The sequence below is a fragment of the Rhinolophus hipposideros genome (assembly GCF_964194185.1).
Source record: "Rhinolophus hipposideros genome assembly, chromosome: 8".
Lineage (NCBI taxonomy): Eukaryota > Metazoa > Chordata > Mammalia > Chiroptera > Rhinolophidae > Rhinolophus > Rhinolophus hipposideros.
In genome coordinates, this window is record NC_138054.1 from 92056802 (window position 1) to 92077634 (window position 20833).

Below are 20833 nucleotides of genomic sequence, written 5' to 3' on the forward strand. Positions count from 1 at the left end.
GGGGCCAGAGAATGAATGTTTTAGGGTTTGCAGAGTGACCACTCCACTCTGCTGTGGTAGCAAAAATAGCCCCAGACAGTACCGGGCTGTGTTCCAATAAAACTTTATTTACAAAAGCAGGCTGTGGGCCAGAGTTTCCTGATGCTGTCATGGAGACTAAGGTAGAGAGCCTGGGTTCACATCCTGACTCTGCCTCTCATAACTGTGGGACCTTGGGCAGCATCATTGTATTGTGTCTCCTGTTCCCTCTGGAAGCTTTAGGGAAGGATCCTTCCTTGCTTCTCCCCAGCTTCTGGTGGTGGCCATTCGTCCTTGGGTCCCTTCCCTTATAGCTGCATCACCCCAATCTCTGTCTCCGTTTCACATGGCCTTCTTCCTGGTGTCTGTGACCAAATTTCCCCTCAGAAGGATACTCATCACTGGATCAGCGCCTGCCCTAACCAGTAGGACCATTTGTTTTTTTTAAACAAAGCAAAGGACTTTTTTTATTTTTTATTGGGGAATATTGGGGAACAGTGTTTCTCTAGGACCCATCAGCTCCAAGTCGCTGTCCTTCAATCTAGTTGCGGAGGATGCAGCTCAGCTCCAAGTCCAGTCACCGTTTTCAATCTAGTTGTGGGGGGCGCAGCCCACCATCCCCTGTGGGAATTGAACCGGCAACCTTGTTGTAAAAAGCTTGCCTCTAACCAGCTGAGTCATCCGTCTGCCCCTCCGGCAGCTCAGCGGCAGCTCGTTGTTTTCAATCTAGTTTGGAGGGTGCAGCCCACCATCCCATGCGGGAATCGAACCCGCAACCCTGTTGTTAAGCATTCGTGCTCTAACCACCTGAGCCATCCGGCCGCCCCCAGTATGACCCTTTCTTAACTCGAGTGCACTTGCAAAGACCCTATTCCGAATGAGGTCTGTCACAGGCATTGAGGTTAGGACTTGACTGTGGGTAAAGGAGTTCATGCTGTGAAGCCTCCGGCCCGGGGGAAGCCTGTTAGTGTCCACTAGTTGTCACACATTATCACCACACTCATCCTGGAGCCAAGGTTAACGAGTTGCCTGAGAAAACACTGTCAGGATCCTGAACACACACTGTCCCTGCCCCCGCCTCCTGCTCCTGGCCAGGTTTGCCCTTAACGGTGCCCACGCAGGCATGGCTACGCTCGCTGGCAGGACATCCAGAATGACCCGAGGTACGTGATCCTCAACGAGCCGTTCAAGTCTGAGACCCACAAGGGCAACTACCTGGAGATGAAGAACAAGTTCCTGGCCCGCAGGTTCAAGGTCAGTCCATGGTAGGCCTTTGGGGGCGGGGGCTGCAAGAGGGACAGGATACACGAGGACCTGGGGCAAAGGAGCTAGTGAGCAGCGACCCCCTCCGCCTGTATCTGGGAGCGGGCCAGGCTGTCCACACAGGGGAGCAATTTAGTCAGTCAGCAAACCGGGTGCTGGGTCCTTGCACTGGGTCCGACCGACCCCACTGGGCGAGTGTTGGTGCCCTGGGTGATAGGTGCAGAGAATCCAGCTTGGTGAGTGCTCAAGAGGTGGCCAGGATCAGATGACGATGGCCTTGTGGGTGGGAACGTCTCCTTTCTTCTCTTTCTGCCCAGAGCCCTGGCCTGGGGGGAGGGTGGTGGAGAAGGGGACCAACACTCAGTCACCCCCGCCCTCCAGCTGCTGGAGCAGGCACTGGTCATAGAGGAGCAGCTCCGGAGGGCCGCATACCTCAACATGACCCAGGACCCCAACCACCCAGCCATGGCCCTCAATGCCCGCCTAGCCGAGGTGGAGTGCCTTGCCGAGAGCCACCAGCACTTGTCCAAGGAGTCCCTCGCTGGGAACAAGCCGGCCAACGCCGTCCTGCACAAAGGTGAGTCACCCCGCTCCCCAAATCTGGCCCTCCTGCCATCCTGCTGCCCTCCTCCTGCCCAGGGGTTCCTTGGCCGTAGATGAGGGCGCTGATGGGGGCCTAGGACTGGAGACAGATGGCAGCCTGGAGGCCGGAGCCTCCTGGCCAGGATGGGACAGTCTGTAGTCCATTCCCTCAAGCCCTGACTGCGTGCCTTAAATGCATGATCACTGTAATCCCGGTGATGTCCTTAAGTGGGGAGGTTTATTATCCCGTTTTCAAGATGGGGACTTTGAAACTCAGGGAGGTGAAGGCATCACCCAAGACTTCCCGATTCAGACCTTTGACCCCTGTGCTCCAAATCTTCAGAAAGCCCCAAGGCTGGTTGGGGGGAGGGCCTCATGGCCTTCCTGGCCCTGCTCTGTGTGGGAGATGTTTCCCGAGGCAGCTCTGCCTGTGAGCCCCCCACCCTGTCCCCAGTGGGGGGCAGGGGCTGCAGGCCTCCCTGCGAGCCAGGAGGCTGACTGAGGGCCTGGAGGGAAGTCCAGCGTTGGCTTCGAATTTCTGGCCCTCATTTCTGCAGCCGGCAGGCGCCTAGGAGAAGTGCTTTGGGAAACCCGATTCTTCTCCCAGGTGGCTTCTCGGGCCGGTGAGGAGCGCCTCCTGGTGTCTGCTGCCTGGAGAGAGCAGTAACACCCCCTGGTAAATAAGCACCAGCCCGTCACAGCCGCTCCCCTCCCGTGCCCTTCCCCCACAGTCTTGAACCAGCTGGAGGAGCTGCTGAGTGACATGAAGGCCGATGTGACGCGCCTGCCCTCCATGCTGTCCCGCATTCCCCCGGTGGCCGCCCGCCTCCAGATGTCGGAGCGCAGCATCCTCAGCCGACTGACCAACAGAGCCGGTGACCCCACCATCCAGCAGGTCAGCTTCTGCCTGCGGGCCGGGAGCCTGAGACCCCGGGGCTTGGGACCGGGTGTGGGACTGCGACCTTTCAACCTGAGTCCTTGCCTCCAGGGGTCTTTCGGCTCCTCCCAGATGTACAACAACAACTTTGGGCCCAACTTCCGGGGCCCTGGACCGGGAGGGATTGTCAACTACAACCAGATGCCCCTGGGGCCCTATGTGACCGGTAGGTGCCCGCCTGCTCCGGGCAGCATGTACAGGGGCACCGCGCGGGCCCCTCCTGCCCATCGCCACCCCCGGCAAGCCGAGGTTTTCTCTGTTTCTGACAGATATCTAGCCGTCCCCGCGACGTCCCTCTGTTGCAGCGCTCATTTCCAGCTGAGGTGAGGCCACTTGTGGCTGCTCCGCTGTCCCTTGTCCCTCCCGTGGCTCTGCAGGTCAGGCCTAATCAGAAGCAGCCCTGGTCCCCGCGATGGATTTGTGCTCCTGAGCGTTGGGGTCATCACTGCCTTCTTGGGCTCCGAGGGTCTCACGCACTTTCCTGGAGCCCCTTGCCCCGGCCCCCGCTGCCCTGGGGACGTCTCGGGGCCAGCACGTCTTCCCAGGCTTCCAGATACTTCCCTGCGAGGCTGGGAAATGGGACACGAAGGGCGGGTGCACTTGGGCATGCTCCTCCGTGGACACGTGTGTCTGTGGCAGTGAGTCAGAGGCCATCACTCCCAGCTGGGACCCCTGTCTCCACTGTCCTGCCTGCGTGTCCTGCTAGGGGGGTGCGGTACCCCAGGATATCACCTCTTGTCTTACCCCAGTCCCTGCCTAGGACCAGGAGGGTTGGCTCAGGGTTGAGGGCGGTAAGTGTTACTAGCTAGGAGCGGGGAGCTTATTTCTGAGGAACTGCCAGTTCACCCTGGCCGCCACCAAGCCCAGTCTGGCACTTTAGGGTGCAGGTACAGGAGCGGAGGTGGTTTGCAGAATGGCTGCCCCGCAGGCTGCCACTTCTAGGGTGCCCTCCTGCACTCTGGGTGGGGCTGGGCGGGCATGGCTAGGGATCCCCCTCTGATTGCAGCTGCCTGTGACAGGCAGTGGGTGGGGAGGCTCCAGGGTGTGGGGTGCTCCCCCAGGGGAGACCTGACCACCCACCAGCATCACCGTGATCTGCTTCTTGCAGCCACGCCTGCTGGGTCACTTGCCTGACCCCCACAAGAGAGAAAAGCCTTTTTAGGAGTTGCTGCCACCTTGAGACGGAAAGGGAATGCCATCACCTGGGGGACAGGGCCGGAGCCCGGAAGTGCCACCTCATCATAACCCAAGTGTTCCACACAGCGTCACACCCACAGCACGAGATGTGCCCCGGGCCACCTTTGCCAGAACGACTTCTTAGAGGAGATTTCATTTATTTGTCCATCTTTTGCACTTTCCTATTGAAGACTTGAACAAGTTCGTCTTGATAAAGTTGAGTGATGTGCGGAGGAGACTGACCTGCAGTGCCACCTCCGTCTGTGCACGTGCTCCTACGGGAGGGAAGCTCCTGGAAGCCCTGCTGCTGCTCATGCCCGCGGCCAGCAGGGAGGATGCAGCATCTGCCCCGTAGCCCTCGCTGTGCCCCCATCACCCAGTCCCGTGTGCACTGCCTGACCGCCCTCTGCTCTGCCCCCTGGACGCATGGGGCCCCCCAGGGCCAGGCGGGGTGGGGCAGAGCAGCTGCCTGGCACAATGGTGGAGACCTGGCTGATGCCTGACTCAGAGCAGAGTGTTTATTCCACCCCCTTCCTGCCAGGGCTGGAGTCACCAGGTATGTGCGGTCTCCTTGGGGAGGGGGCTCTGTTGGCACCAGCGTAGGGCCTGTGGCAGGCCTAGGTGTGCTCCCGGGAGTGGGGCACGAGGCCTGCGTGTGTGGTGGCCCAGGGGCTGTGAGGCCTTCATCTCGGCCTCCTCCAGGTGGGATTATGAACAGGTGGTAGTTAGCATCTCAGCAGAGAGGTCACAGCAGCACTGAAGATGGCCCAGAAGCCCCTGGCCCTGCCCGGTGCCCTGGGATGTCCATCACACCCACCTCATACACCCTGCCTCGCGTGGTCTCATGGGCTGCAGACATGGAGTAAGCAGGCCACCCCCTGGAGCCTGGACTTCTCCTTGCCCTCCTGTCAGTGGTGAGGCCTGTCTAGGCACTTGCCACCCACCCAGGGCAAGGCCATAGCTGCCCTCGCTGTGCCTTGTGGGGAGCTCTGCTTGGAGGCAGGGGACTGGACCTGATGGCCTCTCCATAACTCCCTGCCACAGCACCGCAGGCTTCCTGTCGGCTGTCTGGCCAGGAACATGGTCTTGGCGCCCCTCCACCCAGCTGGTGGTGCCCTGTAACGGCCCCAGGTGTGGGGGTGGGGAGAGTGGGCCAGGCCTGGGCCCATGTCCAATGCTCCCTCTGGCTCCAGCTCAGCCTGGAAGGGATTTCCGAGCCTTGGGCTTCCTGGGGGGCGGGGTGTGTGCCCTGGGTAAGAATCCTGTTTGTGACAGGCAAGCTGGGTCTGGGGTTGGAGGTGCTAAGAGGGGCCTGGGCTCAGCTCCCCGGGCCAGGATTGGAGCCAGGATTTGGTGGTTCATCTTGGGACAGTTGGGCGATTGGCCGGCCCTCATAGAGCCCCGGATCTCCTCATCTGTAAATGGCTCTTTCTGAATCCTGGAGGGCTGGGCCCCCAAGGCCCCTTCCATCTTGGCAGCCCCACACTCTATCTTGATCAAAATCTCCAAGGCCAACCGAGCCCCGCAATTGTGTGTGGGTAGAACGGGGAGTGTCTTGGCAGTGGCGTGCAAGTTTCTAGGACACGCATGCAGCAGCGGCTGACCCGCCTTCCGGGAGGGGTGGGGTCATTCCAGTCCTGTGGTTCACGTGCACGTGTGTCCTCGTCAGTGCCTCCCTGCGAAGGCTCCTGGCTCAGACCACAGGCGAGGTGACAGCCACGAGACCACCTGCCCCCAGGGCCCTGAGAAGCTGCCCTCCCAGACGGCTGTCAGCCCTGTGTTTGGCCTTGTTGGGAACAGTGCCAGCCTTCCCTGGCCACAGTGGATGGTCTCAAGTGTCAGGCTGGGAGGCATGCAGCAGTAGGACAGGGTCTGATTCTCCACTGCTCCAACCCAGAGGCCCATTGTCCCTCCCCTTTCAGCCCATCCTCCCCAGGGAGCCTTCCTTTGTCCCTAACGTCCCCATGCCCGTCCCAGGCCTTGCCAGGCTCCCCTTTGCCCTTCTCACCATGCCAGAGCCAGGCACCCCCAGACGGCCTGGCCCCTGGTACTGCTGGTCCCAGGATGCGTTCTGCTCTCCATGACCAGCACCCCGGACGCCCAGGACGGTGTGCTGTGGACACAGTGAGGAGCCGGTTTCTGGTTGACTGGTTTGGGAGAGGCAAAAGAATCTTAAGAATGTTTTCTTCTTAGTTATAAGTTATCTCCCCCCAAAAGCGGTGGGTGGGGGTGTTCACTATCTTGGGCATCTTCAGGCTAGCTTTGGTTTTCGCTGCTGGCAGAGTGAGGGTTGTCGTGTGCAAGCAGAACCCCAAAGTGCCCGCCTGCAGTTTTGTTTGCGGCCACCTTATTATTTAGGCCAGTGCCAAGTAGGCTTTCTGTTGAACCACCTTTGGGCTCCGGTCTCCGAAAGCATCACGGGCTGGGCTCCCAGGTGACGGACGAGGGGAGTTTGGGTTGGATGGACCGTATCCAGAGGGCATGTGGGACGCTCAACAGACACTCGCACACGGAAGCACATCCCAAGATTCTGTGTGAAGAGACCCGCCCTGCAAGCCACCTTCAGAAGCTCTTTGTTCTCTACAAATGATGACCGAGGTCCTGCTGATACCACAGCTGGTGCAGGCACCACCCTCCTGCTTGTTGGGGCCCCTTCCAGGGCAGGACCCTCTGGGGGTCCCCTGCCCAGGTCGGGGGCTTGCCCCAGGAACACCTGTTGTCCTGTTCGCAGGTGTGGGTCCCAGGGCTCTTGTGTAGAGGGTGGGCTCAGGGACGTGGGAGCAGGCAGCCCGGAGCATGGTGGCAGGGGAAGGGCCTTGGGCGGGATGCAGGGGCTGAGGTCTTGGCGTGGCCATGGTCTAGGGCCCCCCCACGGCCTGTACCCTCCGCCTGTGCCCTCCGTCGAGGGAGCCGACTCCAGCCCCATTTTCTATTTCCGGAAGTTTACAGGTTGTGGTATATCAGCCCAAAGTCATTGGTGTTGTGTTTTGGATTTTTTCCTTTGTTTTCAGATTTTTTTTAAGCAAAGTATTTTTTTAGGTGTGATAACCCAGAAAGGGCCCGTTGGGTGTGTGCGTGTGTCCTGAACCCCTGACATCGAGATAGGAGCCTGAGCCCCGAGCCTGGAGATGAGGGAAGGGTCCCATTTCCCATGCATCAGAATGGGGCTATTAGGGTGCAGGCCGGCATCCAGGTGGCATGTGGCCCAGCTGTGGGGCCAGGTCACTTGCCTTGTGACAGCCCCAGGTCAGCCAAGATCTTGGCTGGGAACACTTCCAGCCAGTGGGAGGGTCCCAGCAGGGAGGGTTCCTGCTGGGGGTGGGGCTGGAGCTTTGGAAGCTGAGCTCCTGTAAGTAGTGACCTGTGGGGCCCTCGGGAAGACCTGTGGGACCTAAGACAGAGACTGTCGCTGACACCATCCCCTTCACTTTGTACTCTGTGTGTATGTCTTGGTTTTCTGTGTTTTAATAAATCCTTTGGGAAAGGACTGAATTAAGGTGTTTTCCTGAGATTCTCACTGATCTAGGAAGGGGGTGAGGGCGGGGGGCAGGACGTGGGGTGTCACCGAAAGCCACCTCTCACCGAGACCTAGCCGCATCGGGCTGAGGGGCTTGCTGGGGAGGAGTGACAACCCAGGAAGGGTTGTGTAGGGATGGTGCCTGCCCTTCCTACCTGCACCCTTGAACTCACACCCCATCGCATCAAACACGGACCCCCCAGGGACAGCCAGCAGCCCTCCTCGGACCCCAACCTCTGTCCACAGAGGGCATAGCAGCTTCCCAGCAACCAGAGTGTGTTGGGGGCACCTCCATTCCGAATGGAGAAACGAGGGGGTCGCCGTCCTCAATCTCTGCCTCTCCTCCAGGGCCCATTTCTCCCAACCCACTATTGGCTCCAGGGTCAGGATTCGGGGGCCTCTGAATGGTGGCAGCCTTCTCCCTGCTTCCCCCACTGCCCTCCCCCCAGTCCTGACCTAGAGCACGGTGTGCCCTGGAAATGAGAGGAGCAGAAAGCCCAGGACCCTTCGGGCTTGGGTTTTATTTTGTCATTCCATAAATACGGAAGCGCAAGACGTATGGCAGTCTCGCCTCGAGAGACAGAGTGAGTGCCGTTAGCTGAGGAACCACAGTCATTTAAAAAAGGGAGAGAAAGCAGCACATTATTTACATGACTGGAAGAGAACAGAAAACAGATCAAGTCCTGCGTCGCTCCTTGGATTTTACCACAGATGTGGGCTGAGAAATGGTGGGGGCTCCGTGTGTCATTAATAAGAAAGAATGATCCCAGCCCTGTCCCCAGACCAGGCCTACTTCCTGTGTAGGGCACTCCTGAGGGACCCATGGGGCAAATTCTGCTTCAAGGGGACCGGGAGAGGCTGGGGGTAGGCCCTGGCCCTTTCAGGCCTGCCGCTGCCCAGCTCTTTTCAGGCTCTGACTGCCCTTGGCCATCCATCCAACATCCTCTGCCCTACTCCAGCCCCCTCCTAAGTCAAGGGACCCTCCGCCAGGAAGCAGAGCCTGTCTTCCCTGCAGTGGGTGTAGGAGACTAGGACAGACCCTCGGGGCCAAGGCAGCTGGGTCCTGGCACTGGCCATTTCTGCCTTGGCTGCGCTCAGCCTTGGGGGCCCTTTTCTCCCTGTTGGGCAAACATGCAGCCAACAGGGGCTCGGCCTTCCTGGCTGTGGCTCCTGGGGGCACAGCCCCCACCTCGGGCCCCACTACAAGTCCTGGTCCCTGTTCCAACAGTGCTTGGTCTGGGGGCAGGTGTGGAGAGGGCCCAGCCAGTCTCCCCAGGAGGGGGAGGCGATTCGGCCCACTGCGTGGACCGGACAAAGTGCCCAGGGCAGGGCCCTGTCCTCAGGGCAGGACTCCTCCACCCCGGGTGACGGGGAGTGGCCGCTGGCTGGGCACCTCTGCTAGGACAGGTGTTGCCCCCTGCCCACACCCACAGGGCGAAGCCTGCAGGAGACTGGGTGGAGAGGACCCCCAAGGGCCTGGCCTATGAGGAGGGGGAAGGTTCTAGACTCCAGGCCAGCACAAAGGTCAGGAGTGGAGAAGGCTGTCCTCGCCTTGCCTTTGTGGCTTTCTCAAAGCTGCTGTTCCAGGCCTCAGCCCAGCCAGGACTGATGGGAGCCTTCGAGAATGACAGGGGAAGCTTCTGGTAACAGCAGCTTCTATGAAAGCAGGACCAATTGTGCCCACCTTCCAGGGTGAGTGTGAGGGTGTGAGGCACCCAGGTAAGGCTGGCCGGCACTGGGCCCCCCCGAGTGGGTTGGCACAGCTGTAGAGCCTGGCTCCTGCCCCCCACATAGCCAGCAGAGGCTGGGGTACCTCTCAGGACCTTGGAATGGGGCTCCTGGCTGCAGACCTCCCCCCGACAGGCTGGGGCTGCAAAGAAGCTGACAGTTCTGTCCTGCCCTTCCTCCCTGTCTCCAATCTGTTCCAGGCTGTGAAAGGGAATGACCAACTCTAGCCATCCCCACTTTTCACAGGGTGTGGGAGGGTCCCAGGGCCCATCTGTCCAGGTCACAAGCTCTGGGCTCATTGACATTTAGCAGCCCAAGACGGAACACCCCAGCCTTGCCTGATTTGAGGCCTTGCGGGGGCACCTCTCTAAGGAGAGGCTCCTGGGATGTGTTCCCACATTGTGGGGGGTGCTGTTGGGTGTCAGGCCTCCCAGCCCTGGGCACACAGTACAGACAACCCCAGGGACCCTCCCTCACTGGAAATATCTAAGCACGTTCTCCCTGCAGACCCAATGCCACCACCCCAGGCAGAACAGACACCAACCTCTCTCGAGAGTGGTCAGAGGCCACAGTCCAGCTAAGCATGCATGACCTCAGGGCCTTCTGGGGCATGCATGGGGCAGCAGACTGGGGTCCCGGCAGGGAGGGCAGGTGGGGCCCTGGAGGGACCTGGGCTGGAGCCCGCTCCACGAGGCCCCCTGACAAGTGCTCTGGTCTGCCCTGGTATGGGGCTCATTGTGCAGGGAGCATGACGGTGGGGTGATGAGCTTGAAATCAGATCCCCAAACTTTCTGTGGGTCCCAAATTGCAGAGCCAGTCCCCCTGGATCCCTGCCCCTGCCAGCAAGGGAGGAGGTAGGGGTCAAGGTACAGCATGGGAGGCCCCAGAAACCCCCTGGGGCAGGTGGCTGTGGAAAAGGGGTGGGGGAAGCATCTGAGGTCAGGCCCATTGGAAAGTACCTGGAGCCCCTGGCCAGAGGGAGACCCCCAACGTCCAGGCCCTGCAGAGGCGGCCACGGAAAGACCAACACCAGGCGGGGGCTCTTGGCAGAGGAGCGGCCAGCCCTGCCTGCTGCCAGAGCCCAACTGGTCTGGCCTGGCCTGGACTTGAGGAGTCTCCGAGAAGGGTTGCAGCTGGGAGAAAACGTGGTGGTTTCTTCTTGGAGGATGAGCAGAGGCTGCAGGCTTGGGTGGGACCACTTTATCGTCCTAATAATCAATGTCCCCGCCACGATATGGGTACCCGGAAGCCACATGGGTCCCTGGAAGCAGTGGATGGTGTGTTGCAATGACTTTTGAGACAGTTTTCCCAATGACATTATCTTGGTGCCTTGTTTTCTTTTTGATGCAAACCACACTCTTGGCTTCAGAACAGCTTAAGCGACCAGCGAACAGAAAGACTAGGAGGGGAAGGAAAGTGTCCGGGCCAGCGGCGGGGCTTCTTAGGACCGGTAGTCCTTTTTGCTGTAGGGTTTATTGCCCAAAATACTATCGATCTCGTGGATGATGGAAGATGACAACTTGGGAAGGACCTGTGTGGGAAGACGAGAGCGAATCAGAACCCCACCAAGACTGGCCCAGCCTGCTCAGGAGGCAGGAGGGTGACGTTCGGGCAGCCCCGCTGGTCCAGGCCGCTCCTGCCCGTTGCATAGAGCTCCAGCTGAAGCAGATGGGGGCCACAGTGCCTTTTCATTCCAGAAGGTTTGGAGCAGAGAGGAAACCTGCCCTGGTTTATACTCTGCCCCTCAAACTCCAGAATGCTTTAGAACCTTCGGGAAGGCATCCAATGCAGACTGCAGGGCCAGGAGCCTGATTTCCACACCCCTACACTGGTTTTCCCAGCCTTTCCTACCTCACCCTACCAGGTGACAAAACCCCAGGCGCCATCTCTGACTCGCGCCCCTTCAGCCTCACATCCAGTTTTCAGCCAGTCCCTCTGGCCTACCTTCCAAACATCCCGGATGCATGGACCCCTCCCATCTCCCCCTCCCCCACTCACTCCCCCACTGTGGCTTCCCAGCACATCTCTCTGCCTCTGCTTCTGCCGCCCAGTTTCCCTCCACAGCAGCCAGAGGGGAATGCGTTGAAAACCCAAGTCAGACCACGCCGTCAGCATCACAGAGCACCCATCTCACTCTCAATCGTCACCGAAGTCCTCAGACAGTGTGCAGTGTCCTGTGGGATCCACTCAGCTCCTGCCCCACCCCCCTGCTGGCCCCTGGGCTTGCGCCTACCTTGGATCTTCCATCGGCTGTCCCACTGCCTGGAACGTTCTTCCCCAAGTGTTTGCATGGCCCAGTCCTCATCCTCCAAGCCTTTGCTCACGTCTCTTTCTCCCCAAGCCCAGCCTGAGAGCCCCTTCACCCTGGGCCCACGGCTCTACCTCCCCTCTGCCCCGCCAGACACCCTGACCTTGCTCTAGTGTTTTTCCATAGTGCTTATTTGACAAATACTCTAATTCCCTTAATTCTTGAATTCAGCGTTTACTGTCTGTTCCGGCTAGAATGCCAGCTCTTCCGGGGGTGCTCTTTGGTGGCTCACCGATGGAGCCCAAGTGCCGAGGACAGTGCTTGGCACGCAGTAAGTGCTCAACAAATATGTGCTGGACAAATGGGGGTCCCATCAAGGACTCCTGACCTCTGCTCAAGGGCCTTGGGGGGCTGGCGCTCACCTGTATTGCTCCAATGTTCTCCATTAGCTGGTCTGTGCTAGAAGCGCCCAGGAGCACGGAGCTGACACCCTCGTTCCTCAGGCACCAGGCTGGGGGGGGGCAGCAAGACCACAGGTGAGGCAGGCATACCCACTGCAGGGTTCCTTCTGGTTCTGCCCTGCCCCTCACTGGTCCAGAGATACCTGGCCTCTTGTTATGGGAGCTGGGGCTGCCTAGGAGGAGCCTGGCAAGCCTAGTGCTCAGGGGTGCTGGGGGAGACCTGGCCCAAACTGCCCCCGTGTGGAGAGGTGGCCCAAGTGCTCAGGGACCCCATGCCCATAGCTGGCTGATCGAGGGGGTGGCCCAGGCACCAGGGATCCCCCCAGCCCTGTTACCTATGGCCAGCTGCGGGAGGGTGCAGCCCAGGCGCTCTGCGATGGCCTGCAGCTCCTTCAGCTTGGCCTGCTGGCGTCGGCCCTCCTCACTCAGGATCTTGTCCTTCAGCCACTGGTAGCCCTGGTTGGGGGTGGGGGAGAGAGCGCAGCCCACAGGTGAGGGTGGGTCACCTGGACCTCTGTATGCCCTGGCTGATGACTTGTGCGCCTTCCAGATCCTTCTCCCCAAACAGCAGCTCTCACCTGCACTTAAAGGCAGCACCGCCCCTGCCCCCAGCACTCCCCCAACCTAAACATGGCAGGCTGTGGGCAGAGTTGAAAGGGTGAGACCTGCTGCACTCTGACCCTGGAGTCTGAGGCAGGGCCCCTGAGGCAGCACAAGGAGGTGGACACGCTGACTTCCCTTCTCCCAGGAGGCCTGGCGTCCCTGGGAGGGCTGCTGCTGCCTTTGGCCCAGACCTGGGGTGGGGACCGGGGGTCGTCTCCCTGCCTCCACCCCTGCGGTTGCAGTGTCTCCCAGGGGCAACCTGACCTTGCTTTCAGGGGAGGGGAGGAGTGGGGGGAGACAGCCAATCCTGACCTCAAACCTGGGGCGGGGGTTCCAGTGCTGGACCTGCCCTGGCCTGGGCAGGCCTTTACCTGCCTGCTCCTCGTCCCCCAAACCCTGCATTCTGGGGACTCTCTCTGAGTCCCCTCTCCAGAAGTGTGTGTGTGTGTGTGTGTGGGGCTTGTCCCGGGGAGTCACCTTTGAGTGACAACTGAAGAAGGTCTGCAGCCCCTGGCCCTGAGCTCAGCCCAGAGCCCTCAGTGACGGGCCAGAGTGTGTGTGAGCGTGTGTGTATGTGTGTGACTAAGTGTGTGTGTGTGTGTATGGAGGGAGGAGCACCCCACATCCCAAATGGCACGTGTGGACCCAGCCAAGGTTGTGAATACTGAACTGGGGTGGGGAGGTGGTGGCGCTCGGAGTGCAGAGGCCTGTCCTGGGGCATGTCCCCTGGGATGGCCTCAGCCCAGCAGGGGCTCCAAGTTCCCACAGCCTGGAAGCATCCAGCAGACAGGGGCCTCGCACCAGCGTCCAGGCAGCCTGCCCAAAGACCCCACCTATCCAAAATGCCTGTCCCCTGCCCGTCCCCGCCCCTCCCCCAGCCACTCCTTTACCTTCAAGGAGGCTCTGGAGTAGGGTGGGACGCCACCGTCGTACTTTCCAGAAACGATGCCGCAGGCCAGAGGGGACCAGGTCATGGCACCCACTCCTGAGAGAGGAAAGCCCGTGGAGGTCAAGCCCTGGGCCCTGGGGGGCGGGGGGTGGGGAGAGGGCTGTGCAGGGTGGGGTGGGGCGGGCCGAGGAGCCCACCTATCTTGTGGAAGAGCTCCGGCAGCTGCACCTCCACCTTCTCGCGCTGGAACATGTGGTACTCTGCTTGCTCGCAGATGGGCGGGATCAGGTTGAACTGCCGGGCCACAGAGTAGGCCTCCTGTGGGTGCGAGGGGGGGCTTGATGGGCTCTGACTGTCAGCAGGTCTGGGGGCACTGCGTGCGCGCGCAGCAGGGAGACACAGAGGGAGAGGGCCCACCTGCCCCGCCCCCTTCTCACAGCTTTCCTGGGAGCCTGGAAAAAGGGGGTGGGCTGTCAGACCCCGAGGCTGAAGGGACTGAGGGGGGAGCACACCCAGTAGTGAGACCTCGGTTTGGCATTTTTTAGCTGGGAGGCTTCCCCCCCCCTTCTTCCGCTTCTCCCCCGCTCCACTCCGGTTCAAGCCGTTGTTTCTCAGTCTAGTTGTGTAGGACACAGCTCCCTGGCCCAGGCTGGTGTTACGAGCCTTGTGCCCCCCCTCGGCTGAAGCATTAGGTCGTCAGTTGGCTGCTCACAGCAGCTCACAGAAGCTGTCACCGGCTGCCAGCCACTCACACTGGCTGCCGGCCACTCATGGCAGCACACAGTAGCCCATGGCAGCTCACGCTGGCTGCTGGCCACTCACGCTGCTTGCCGGCCACTCACGCTGGCTGCTGGCCACTCATGGCAGCACACAGTAGCCCATGGCAGCTCACGCTGCTTGCCGGCCACTCACGCTGGCTGCCGGCCACTCACGCTGCTTGCCGGCCACTCACGCTGGCTGCTGGCCACTCATGGCAGCACACAGTAGCCCATGGCAGCTCACGCTGCTTGCCGGCCACTCACGCTGGCTGCCGGCCACTCATGGCAGCACATGGCAGCCCACACCAACCTCTGGCTGTTCAGGGCAGCCCAGCTCCAGGGAGAGCTGTTGTTCACAATCTTAGCTGTAGAGGGCGCAGTTCACTGGCCCATGTGGGAATCGAACCGGCGGCCTTCAGAGTTAGGAGCATGGCGTTCCAACCGCCTGAGCCACTGGGCTAGCCCTGCTGGGAGATTTTGTGCAAGGGGCTCACCCCTCTGTGCCTCAGTTTCCCCATCTGTTGTGAGGGTCAAATGAGCCAACAGTGTTTACAGCCCTGGACAGGCGGTGCCTACATGGGTGGGCATTCAGTGTCTGTCACCTGTGCAGTTACTGCCTTTATCATGATGGTCACTCCAGGGCCCTGGACCCAGGACCATGGCAGCAGCAGGAAAGGCTAGGTCAGGAGGGAGAGTGGCTGGCATCAGTCCATTTCTGGGACTTGGTGCTCATGCCTCCACTCCACAGACCAGATGGGTGTGAGCCAGGGCTGATGTTGGCAGACAGACCCCTGGGAAAGCCCTGTCTGCCAACCTGGGAGGCCCTTTTCCCTTTAGCTATAGACTCAGCTTTCACATCTGTGAAATGGGTGTGAAATGGGGAGAAGATGCTGCTGGCTCCAGGCAGCTTCAGAAAGATGCCAAATGCTCATTAATGCCACAAATGCCAAAGCCGATTAGTGCCAGGGACTGCTAGGGTAGTTTTTTTTTTAATTTCAACTTTTTATTTATTTTAGTATATGTGCTGCCGAAGCGAGCACAACTTTTTATTTATTTTAAGTGTTTTTCCATCAACTCCAAGCCCAGTGGTTGTTTCAACCTAGTTGTGAAGGGCGCAGTTCACAGTGGCCCATGTGGGGATTGAACTGGCAACCCTGCTGTTCAGACCTCTGAGCTCCAACCAAGTGAGCTAATGGGTCGCCTCAGCTAGGGTGTGTTTAACTTGAAGATACTGCTTAATTTCTTTGATGAAGTGGAAATCAGGGACTCATTAGAGGAGAAACCCCCTTCCAGGGGTACTGAGATATGGGAATTCTGGGAGGGGGAGCAGTAAGGGCTAAAGCTGAGAGGGGTCCTGGCAGCAAGGGTGGTGGTGGTCAGCCTCAGAGGGGACACTGGGAGGGGGCAGTCCCCTGGCCTCTGCCCTCCATTCTCCCCTCAGGTGCCTGCCTCTGAGGAGCACACAGCCACTCTGCTGACCCTTCTGGGGTACTCCAGAAACAGCAAGAAGCATCTGCTGCCCTCGGCCTCAAATGGCTCCCGTGGAGGGAAATGACAATGAAGGGGACACTTTCCTGAAAGTGTAGGTGAGGAGGAAACATCATGGATTATGAGATGGACACCCGGGGTCCCAACAGCTGCTCACATTCCGAGGCTGCCCAGACTCTGAGCCGCACGGCTGGGCACTCATCTCAGAATGAACTGTGTGACCTTGGGCGTGTAACCTCTCTGTGCTTCAACATGCACATCTGAAAACCAGGATGACAGCAGCACTTACCTCACAGGCGCTGTGAGGATTAAGTGGGAGTTAGTCCACAGGAAGCCTTTGAATCTAACAGCACCTGGAAGACCACGAGAGCTCAGCGGGAGGGCCCGCCATCGCTGTCACCTGAGCTCCAGGACCTCTGCTAAGAGCTCACACCTGCTCTCAGGTAGTTTCAGAACAGCCTCATGAGGGGGCGGTCAGCCTAGTGGTCTTGTGTTCTAGGTGGGGAAAGTGAGGCTCAGAGAGGTGACGCCTCCTGTCAACACAGACAAATCCCACCCAGGCCTGAAGCGAAGACTCCCCTGTCTGCGAGGCCTGCGGCCATGACTACCAGACGTCACAGTCATCGGTGTAATTATGACCAATGGCTCTGGATCTGCCAGAGCCCCGGGAGCAACAGAGTGGGGACAGGGAGCACACGCTCGGGACGCACACACAGTAAGAAGTCACCATACCATGATCTCCATGGAACTCCAGCGTGACGTGCCCCAGTACATGGCCATCCCCTGGTTGATGACGTGCGTCATGGCGCGAACGGTCTCTGTCATGAGAGAAGGGGAAACCGCAGGTGGGAGGGCGGCCAGGGGCACAGGGCCCAGCCTGGGGACATTCTGCAAATACAGGCGGGGCGCCGGGAGCAGGGGAGGGGTGCTGCGGAGACGGCTTGCAAGCAGTGTACTTCCTGGCTCCGAAGTCGGGTGTGGCAGGGGAATCTCCGGGACGGCAGAAAAAAGTGAACCTCCACCCTAGAAGTTGGTCTTGAAAACCACTTCCCCGAATAGTTACAGGTCTTATGGAGTATTTGAAAAATGGGTTATGGATGGACTGGGATGTTTCTGTGGCAGGTTAGAGGGATGAGGGCAGGGGAGACCAAAGTATGTGATTCTAGACTCTAGAACGGGGCAGTTCTCTAGTTGGGGAAGAATCAGGGACCCTGAGCCTCAGGAAGAACCAGATACAGAGTAAGGTTCCAATCAGATTAGCGGAAGGCAACAGGAAGTAAACACAATTTTTGCTGTTTCTGGCCTGCTACTTCGGGCCATTCCCAATTCTCAGTGGGATCTGGAGAACTGAAGGCAGAGGTGATGATGGCATCTGTAGGGACAAAGGGCATGGCGTGGGGCCCTGGGTGGTCCCAGAGTGGGGGCTGCAGGCTGGAGCTCCCCATGTGTCCCAAAGGAGAGCCCAAAGGAGACGTGGACAGCCCCGTTTGGGCCAGGCCCCAGCTTCTCAAGTCAGTCCCGCCCTGGGCTAGAGTGGGCCCCCAGCACGAGACGGTGGTGGTTTCCGCCCCCAGGACAATAGGCTCAGTCTCCACGTGCTCTGGAAACAACCTGAATACTGGGCAGTTGAGAATCGCAATGTCCTAAGAAGTAAATGGCTGAAACCCCAGGCCTTCCTTTTAAGTAGGAGAGAAGGGACCCTCCCCCACCTAACATAGTAGATTCTCCCTAGCACTCAAGAAAAGGTTTTGAGAAATAAAAATCTGCCAGGTATAGTTCCTTCCTAGGCTGTTTCAGCCTCATGGGGATGTTGTGGGTTTTCAAACAGCACTTGGCCTCAAATTTTTAAATGTCCAATGCCCTTAGCTTTGCGGGGGAGGACTGCTTGCCCAGGTTTCTCCCAGGCCCCATACAGTGCTTGCAAGTTCGGCTGCCCAAGGCAGCGTGGGAAGTAGAGTTGAAGAACAAGTGTTTCTAAAACAAAGCATGACACTGATCTTGCCCGAGGTCCCCTCTTAGTAGAAAGCTAAGGTAGCTGGGGCTTCTGGGGTGGTGGTCTCAGAGGGTTTCCCCAGAACCCCTAAAAAAAAATCACAACTGGACTTCCATGCCTGCAAGCCACGCCCTGCCCTCTCCTTCCTTCCAAGGTCAAGGACGTGGCTCCTCTCTGCCCATCTCAGGGAGGAGGGCTGGCTGGCAGGTGAGCCTGAACTCTGCTGGGACCACTAATGGGCCACTGCTTTAACTGCCAACGCCATTTGACGTGAAGGAGGATAGCACCTGGTTGGAGAGGCCGGAGGGTCCCGGGAAGATATCTGCCCACATCCAGACCCTGAACCCAAGCTCCCAGCCGGGCTCTCCTTGTTGGGTTCTTTAGAAACACTCTTGGGGGCACCTGCGACCATGCAGCGACACTGCCCGATTCTTTTCAGCCAAGGCTCAGGTCTACATGCTGGAGAGAGGGAAGCCAGAGGACACCCCGTTCACCAGCCTGGCTCCCTGGCACCGCTCTCTCCTCACGGGGAAACCACACAGCGCACGGCAGTGCCCCTCTCATGCAGAGAAGGAAGTGCACGGTGCTTGGGGGACAAGGCCATGGGCGGGCCCTTCCAGAACCTGTGGCTGGTCTCTGAGGGAAGGGGGTCCTGTGCAAAGGCTCCGGGGTTCCCCGAGGGTCCCAGGCAGTGGCAGGCTGGGTGTGGGGCCCACACAGGAGCACTTTGCACTTCTGCCCAAGCGTGATGTCAGTGGCCCCAGAAACAAGGACAACTGTCCTTCGCCTCAATATTTAATGCTGCTGGACAGAAGCAGGGGGACCACATCCTTGCAGCTGCTGCCAAACCCCATGGTATCTCCTGCCATGTCACAAATAATACATGGGAGGGGTCAGGTGGCAGTGCCAGTTGGCAGGCAGAAGCCCTGCCAACATGGAACACAGCCCAGGCCCAGGGAGACCTAGGCCTGCCTGTGGGGTGGGGCTCTGGGTGCCCTTAGCTTAGGGGTGGGTAGAGACAAGCAGGGGCAGAGGCTGCCCAGGTCCTGAGTCTCCCTGGCTCACGTAGGTATTCTTCAAGGGTGAGAATGATTCCATTTCAGTGGAGAGGTCAGGCCACACGGCAAGGGGTGAGCATGGCAGGTGGCCCGGCCCGCCTGGGGGACGTGAGTACCACCCAGCCAAGATGCTCATGGCAGAACCAGTGGGCCATGGAGGGGGCGGCTCACACTGGGGTTTACTGCTTCTGGGTGGGGCAGGAGCTTGGCAAACATGAACTACAGAGAAGCCACAACTTGTTGGGGCCACATGGGCTGGGGTCCCCAATGTGTTCGCTCCAGTGGGAACTGGGTCTCCCCCAGCCCTCTCCCACTCCATCCAGGGTCAAGGTTTCAGGCGCTGACCACAGCATCCCCAACTCAAGAGGAGGCCCCGGCAGACAGCCGGCCGGCCCCCCGAGGATCACAGCAATGCCAGGCGGGGCAGGAACATGCACACGGGAGGACAGACGGGAGGGATGAGATGACAGCGTGGCCTGGGCGGGAGGCCTTTTCCTTCACTTGCAAGATGTTCTCATAGGGCACTTATTTTTCCCTTATGCATTTTATGGAGAAGTTTGTTATCAGGGGGAGAGTCGTGTAAATAAAATCACTGTCTCATAAAATGCAGCTTGGACACAGAAGTCAATAGTCGGGCCGAGGGTACTGTGTACCTTCTATGATGAATGTCCTGGACTTGGAAGAACTAAATGGGTCCCCTGGTGACAAAAGAAAGATTTAAAGAGACCAGAGTTTATAGCTGTGGGAGCACGGTCAGGCATGGGATGACAAAGGGCACGGCAGGGAGGCACAAATCACTTCTCGCAGAATACTCGTTTTGTTAAAAAAAATAAAAACACACACACACACACACACACACGACACACACACGCACGTGCAATGGTGTATACATATAAACACATGAAAAAATTAATTTGAACACAACTTAATTTTCCAAGTCCCCAAAGCAGGAAAGCACAAACGAGAAGATGCCTGAGGCAGGAAGTCGGGGGAGACTGAGGATGGAGATGAAGTCAGAAGAATAACTAGGGCCTAAGAAACCAAAACTGCCGTCCTTTTCTGTGCCGAGTTAGTAGTGCACCCCCCAGAACAAAAGACCCGTAACCTCCCAGTGCAAAGTGATGGAAAGGAAGGAAGAAGTTGCAACTGAGTCATCCAACTGTGACTTCATTTAGCCACAGAATATTAACAGCTGAGAGAACATTCCAGCCGTTCTAAACCCAGGACGCCGAACTGGGTGTTGACCCAGAGCAAGGGTGGGGACTCAGCCACGAGGGGCCAGGGCACACCTGGGGGGCAGGGGAGGACAGTCAGAGGCTGAGCTCAGGCCCTCCCCGCCTGCCCAGCCCCGCCCCCCACCAGGAAGGCCTGGCCTTTCCTTCCCACCGGGCCTGGCCTCTTCTGACTGCTGGCCTGGGGGCCCAGCCTAGAGGCCTGTGCCGGCGGCCATCAGTCTCAGGCTCAGCACCTGCTGGGGGCGGCACCAGGCCCAGTCAGATGGTAGAGTACCTACCTTCCATGGGCGTATTGGGGTCTGGGCGGTTGGCAAACACCACATCCACGTATTCCAGCTGCAGCCGCTCCAGGGAGGCCTTCAGACCTGGGGGAGGAGTCAGGAGGGACTGTCACCATCTTCACACACTTTACTGGGCCATCTCCTGAGCCAGTGATGAAAGGCATGCGGCCCCTGGCACCCGGAGCACGTGCCACGTGGGGTCGCGGAAAGCCGGGATAGGAGTGGGGGCACACCACCAAAAAGGGTTCTGCCCGTTCAGGAAGACTGGGGGGAATACATAAGCCGAATGTCCTGAGACTGAATGAAAAGGGAGCCCTCCTCGGCTTCCTGGTGGCCCCGGGATGACTGGGAGGGCTGGATGTAGTGTCTGTCATACCCAAGGCCGACGGTGTCTGAAACGCACCAGCATGAACCAGTACAGAGCAGAGCTCTGTGTGGAGAGTTGGCGCTGGGGGACGGGGAGGGGTGGGCGGCAAGGCCCCCTAAGCACCTCAGTTAGTGCAGGGAGTGTATTACCTTGACGAAAATGAACATGGATAGAAGAGGCCGGGACAGTAAAAACACAGAATAAGCTGACGCCTCTCCCCGCGCTCCTGTG

At 59.2% G+C, this 20833-nt stretch overlaps 2 protein-coding genes across 4 annotated transcripts in view; one reads left to right on the forward strand and one right to left on the reverse strand.

Moving 5' to 3' along the window:
- The window catches only part of CHD5 (chromodomain helicase DNA binding protein 5), a 63041-nt gene extending 55573 nt beyond the window's left edge, over window positions 1-7468 (forward strand). Inside the window, exons 37-42 of one of the 2 annotated variants that reach the window (XM_081056266.1) lie at window positions 1140-1272; window positions 1663-1858; window positions 2595-2758; window positions 2852-2966; window positions 3070-3123; window positions 3909-7468. In XM_081056266.1, coding sequence (XP_080912392.1) covers window positions 1140-1272; window positions 1663-1858; window positions 2595-2758; window positions 2852-2966; window positions 3070-3077 — 616 coding nt within the window. In that variant the 3' untranslated portion in view covers window positions 3078-3123; window positions 3909-7468. The remainder of the gene's footprint in view (window positions 1-1139; window positions 1273-1662; window positions 1859-2594; window positions 2759-2851; window positions 2967-3069; window positions 3124-3908) is intronic. The other variant, XM_081056267.1, reaches the window with a different exon arrangement.
- A 527-nt stretch (window positions 7469-7995) lies between these two features.
- Window positions 7996-20833, reverse strand: part of KCNAB2 (potassium voltage-gated channel subfamily A regulatory beta subunit 2) — an 84392-nt gene continuing 71554 nt past the window's right edge. For both annotated transcript variants that reach the window (XM_081057251.1, XM_081057252.1), the window contains exons 10-16: window positions 20233-20319; window positions 16401-16486; window positions 13620-13740; window positions 13424-13518; window positions 12266-12386; window positions 11892-11980; window positions 7996-10752 (exon numbers count right to left, since the gene is read on the reverse strand). In XM_081057251.1, coding sequence (XP_080913377.1) covers window positions 10663-10752; window positions 11892-11980; window positions 12266-12386; window positions 13424-13518; window positions 13620-13740; window positions 16401-16486; window positions 20233-20319 — 689 coding nt within the window. In that variant the 3' untranslated portion in view covers window positions 7996-10662. The remainder of the gene's footprint in view (window positions 10753-11891; window positions 11981-12265; window positions 12387-13423; window positions 13519-13619; window positions 13741-16400; window positions 16487-20232; window positions 20320-20833) is intronic.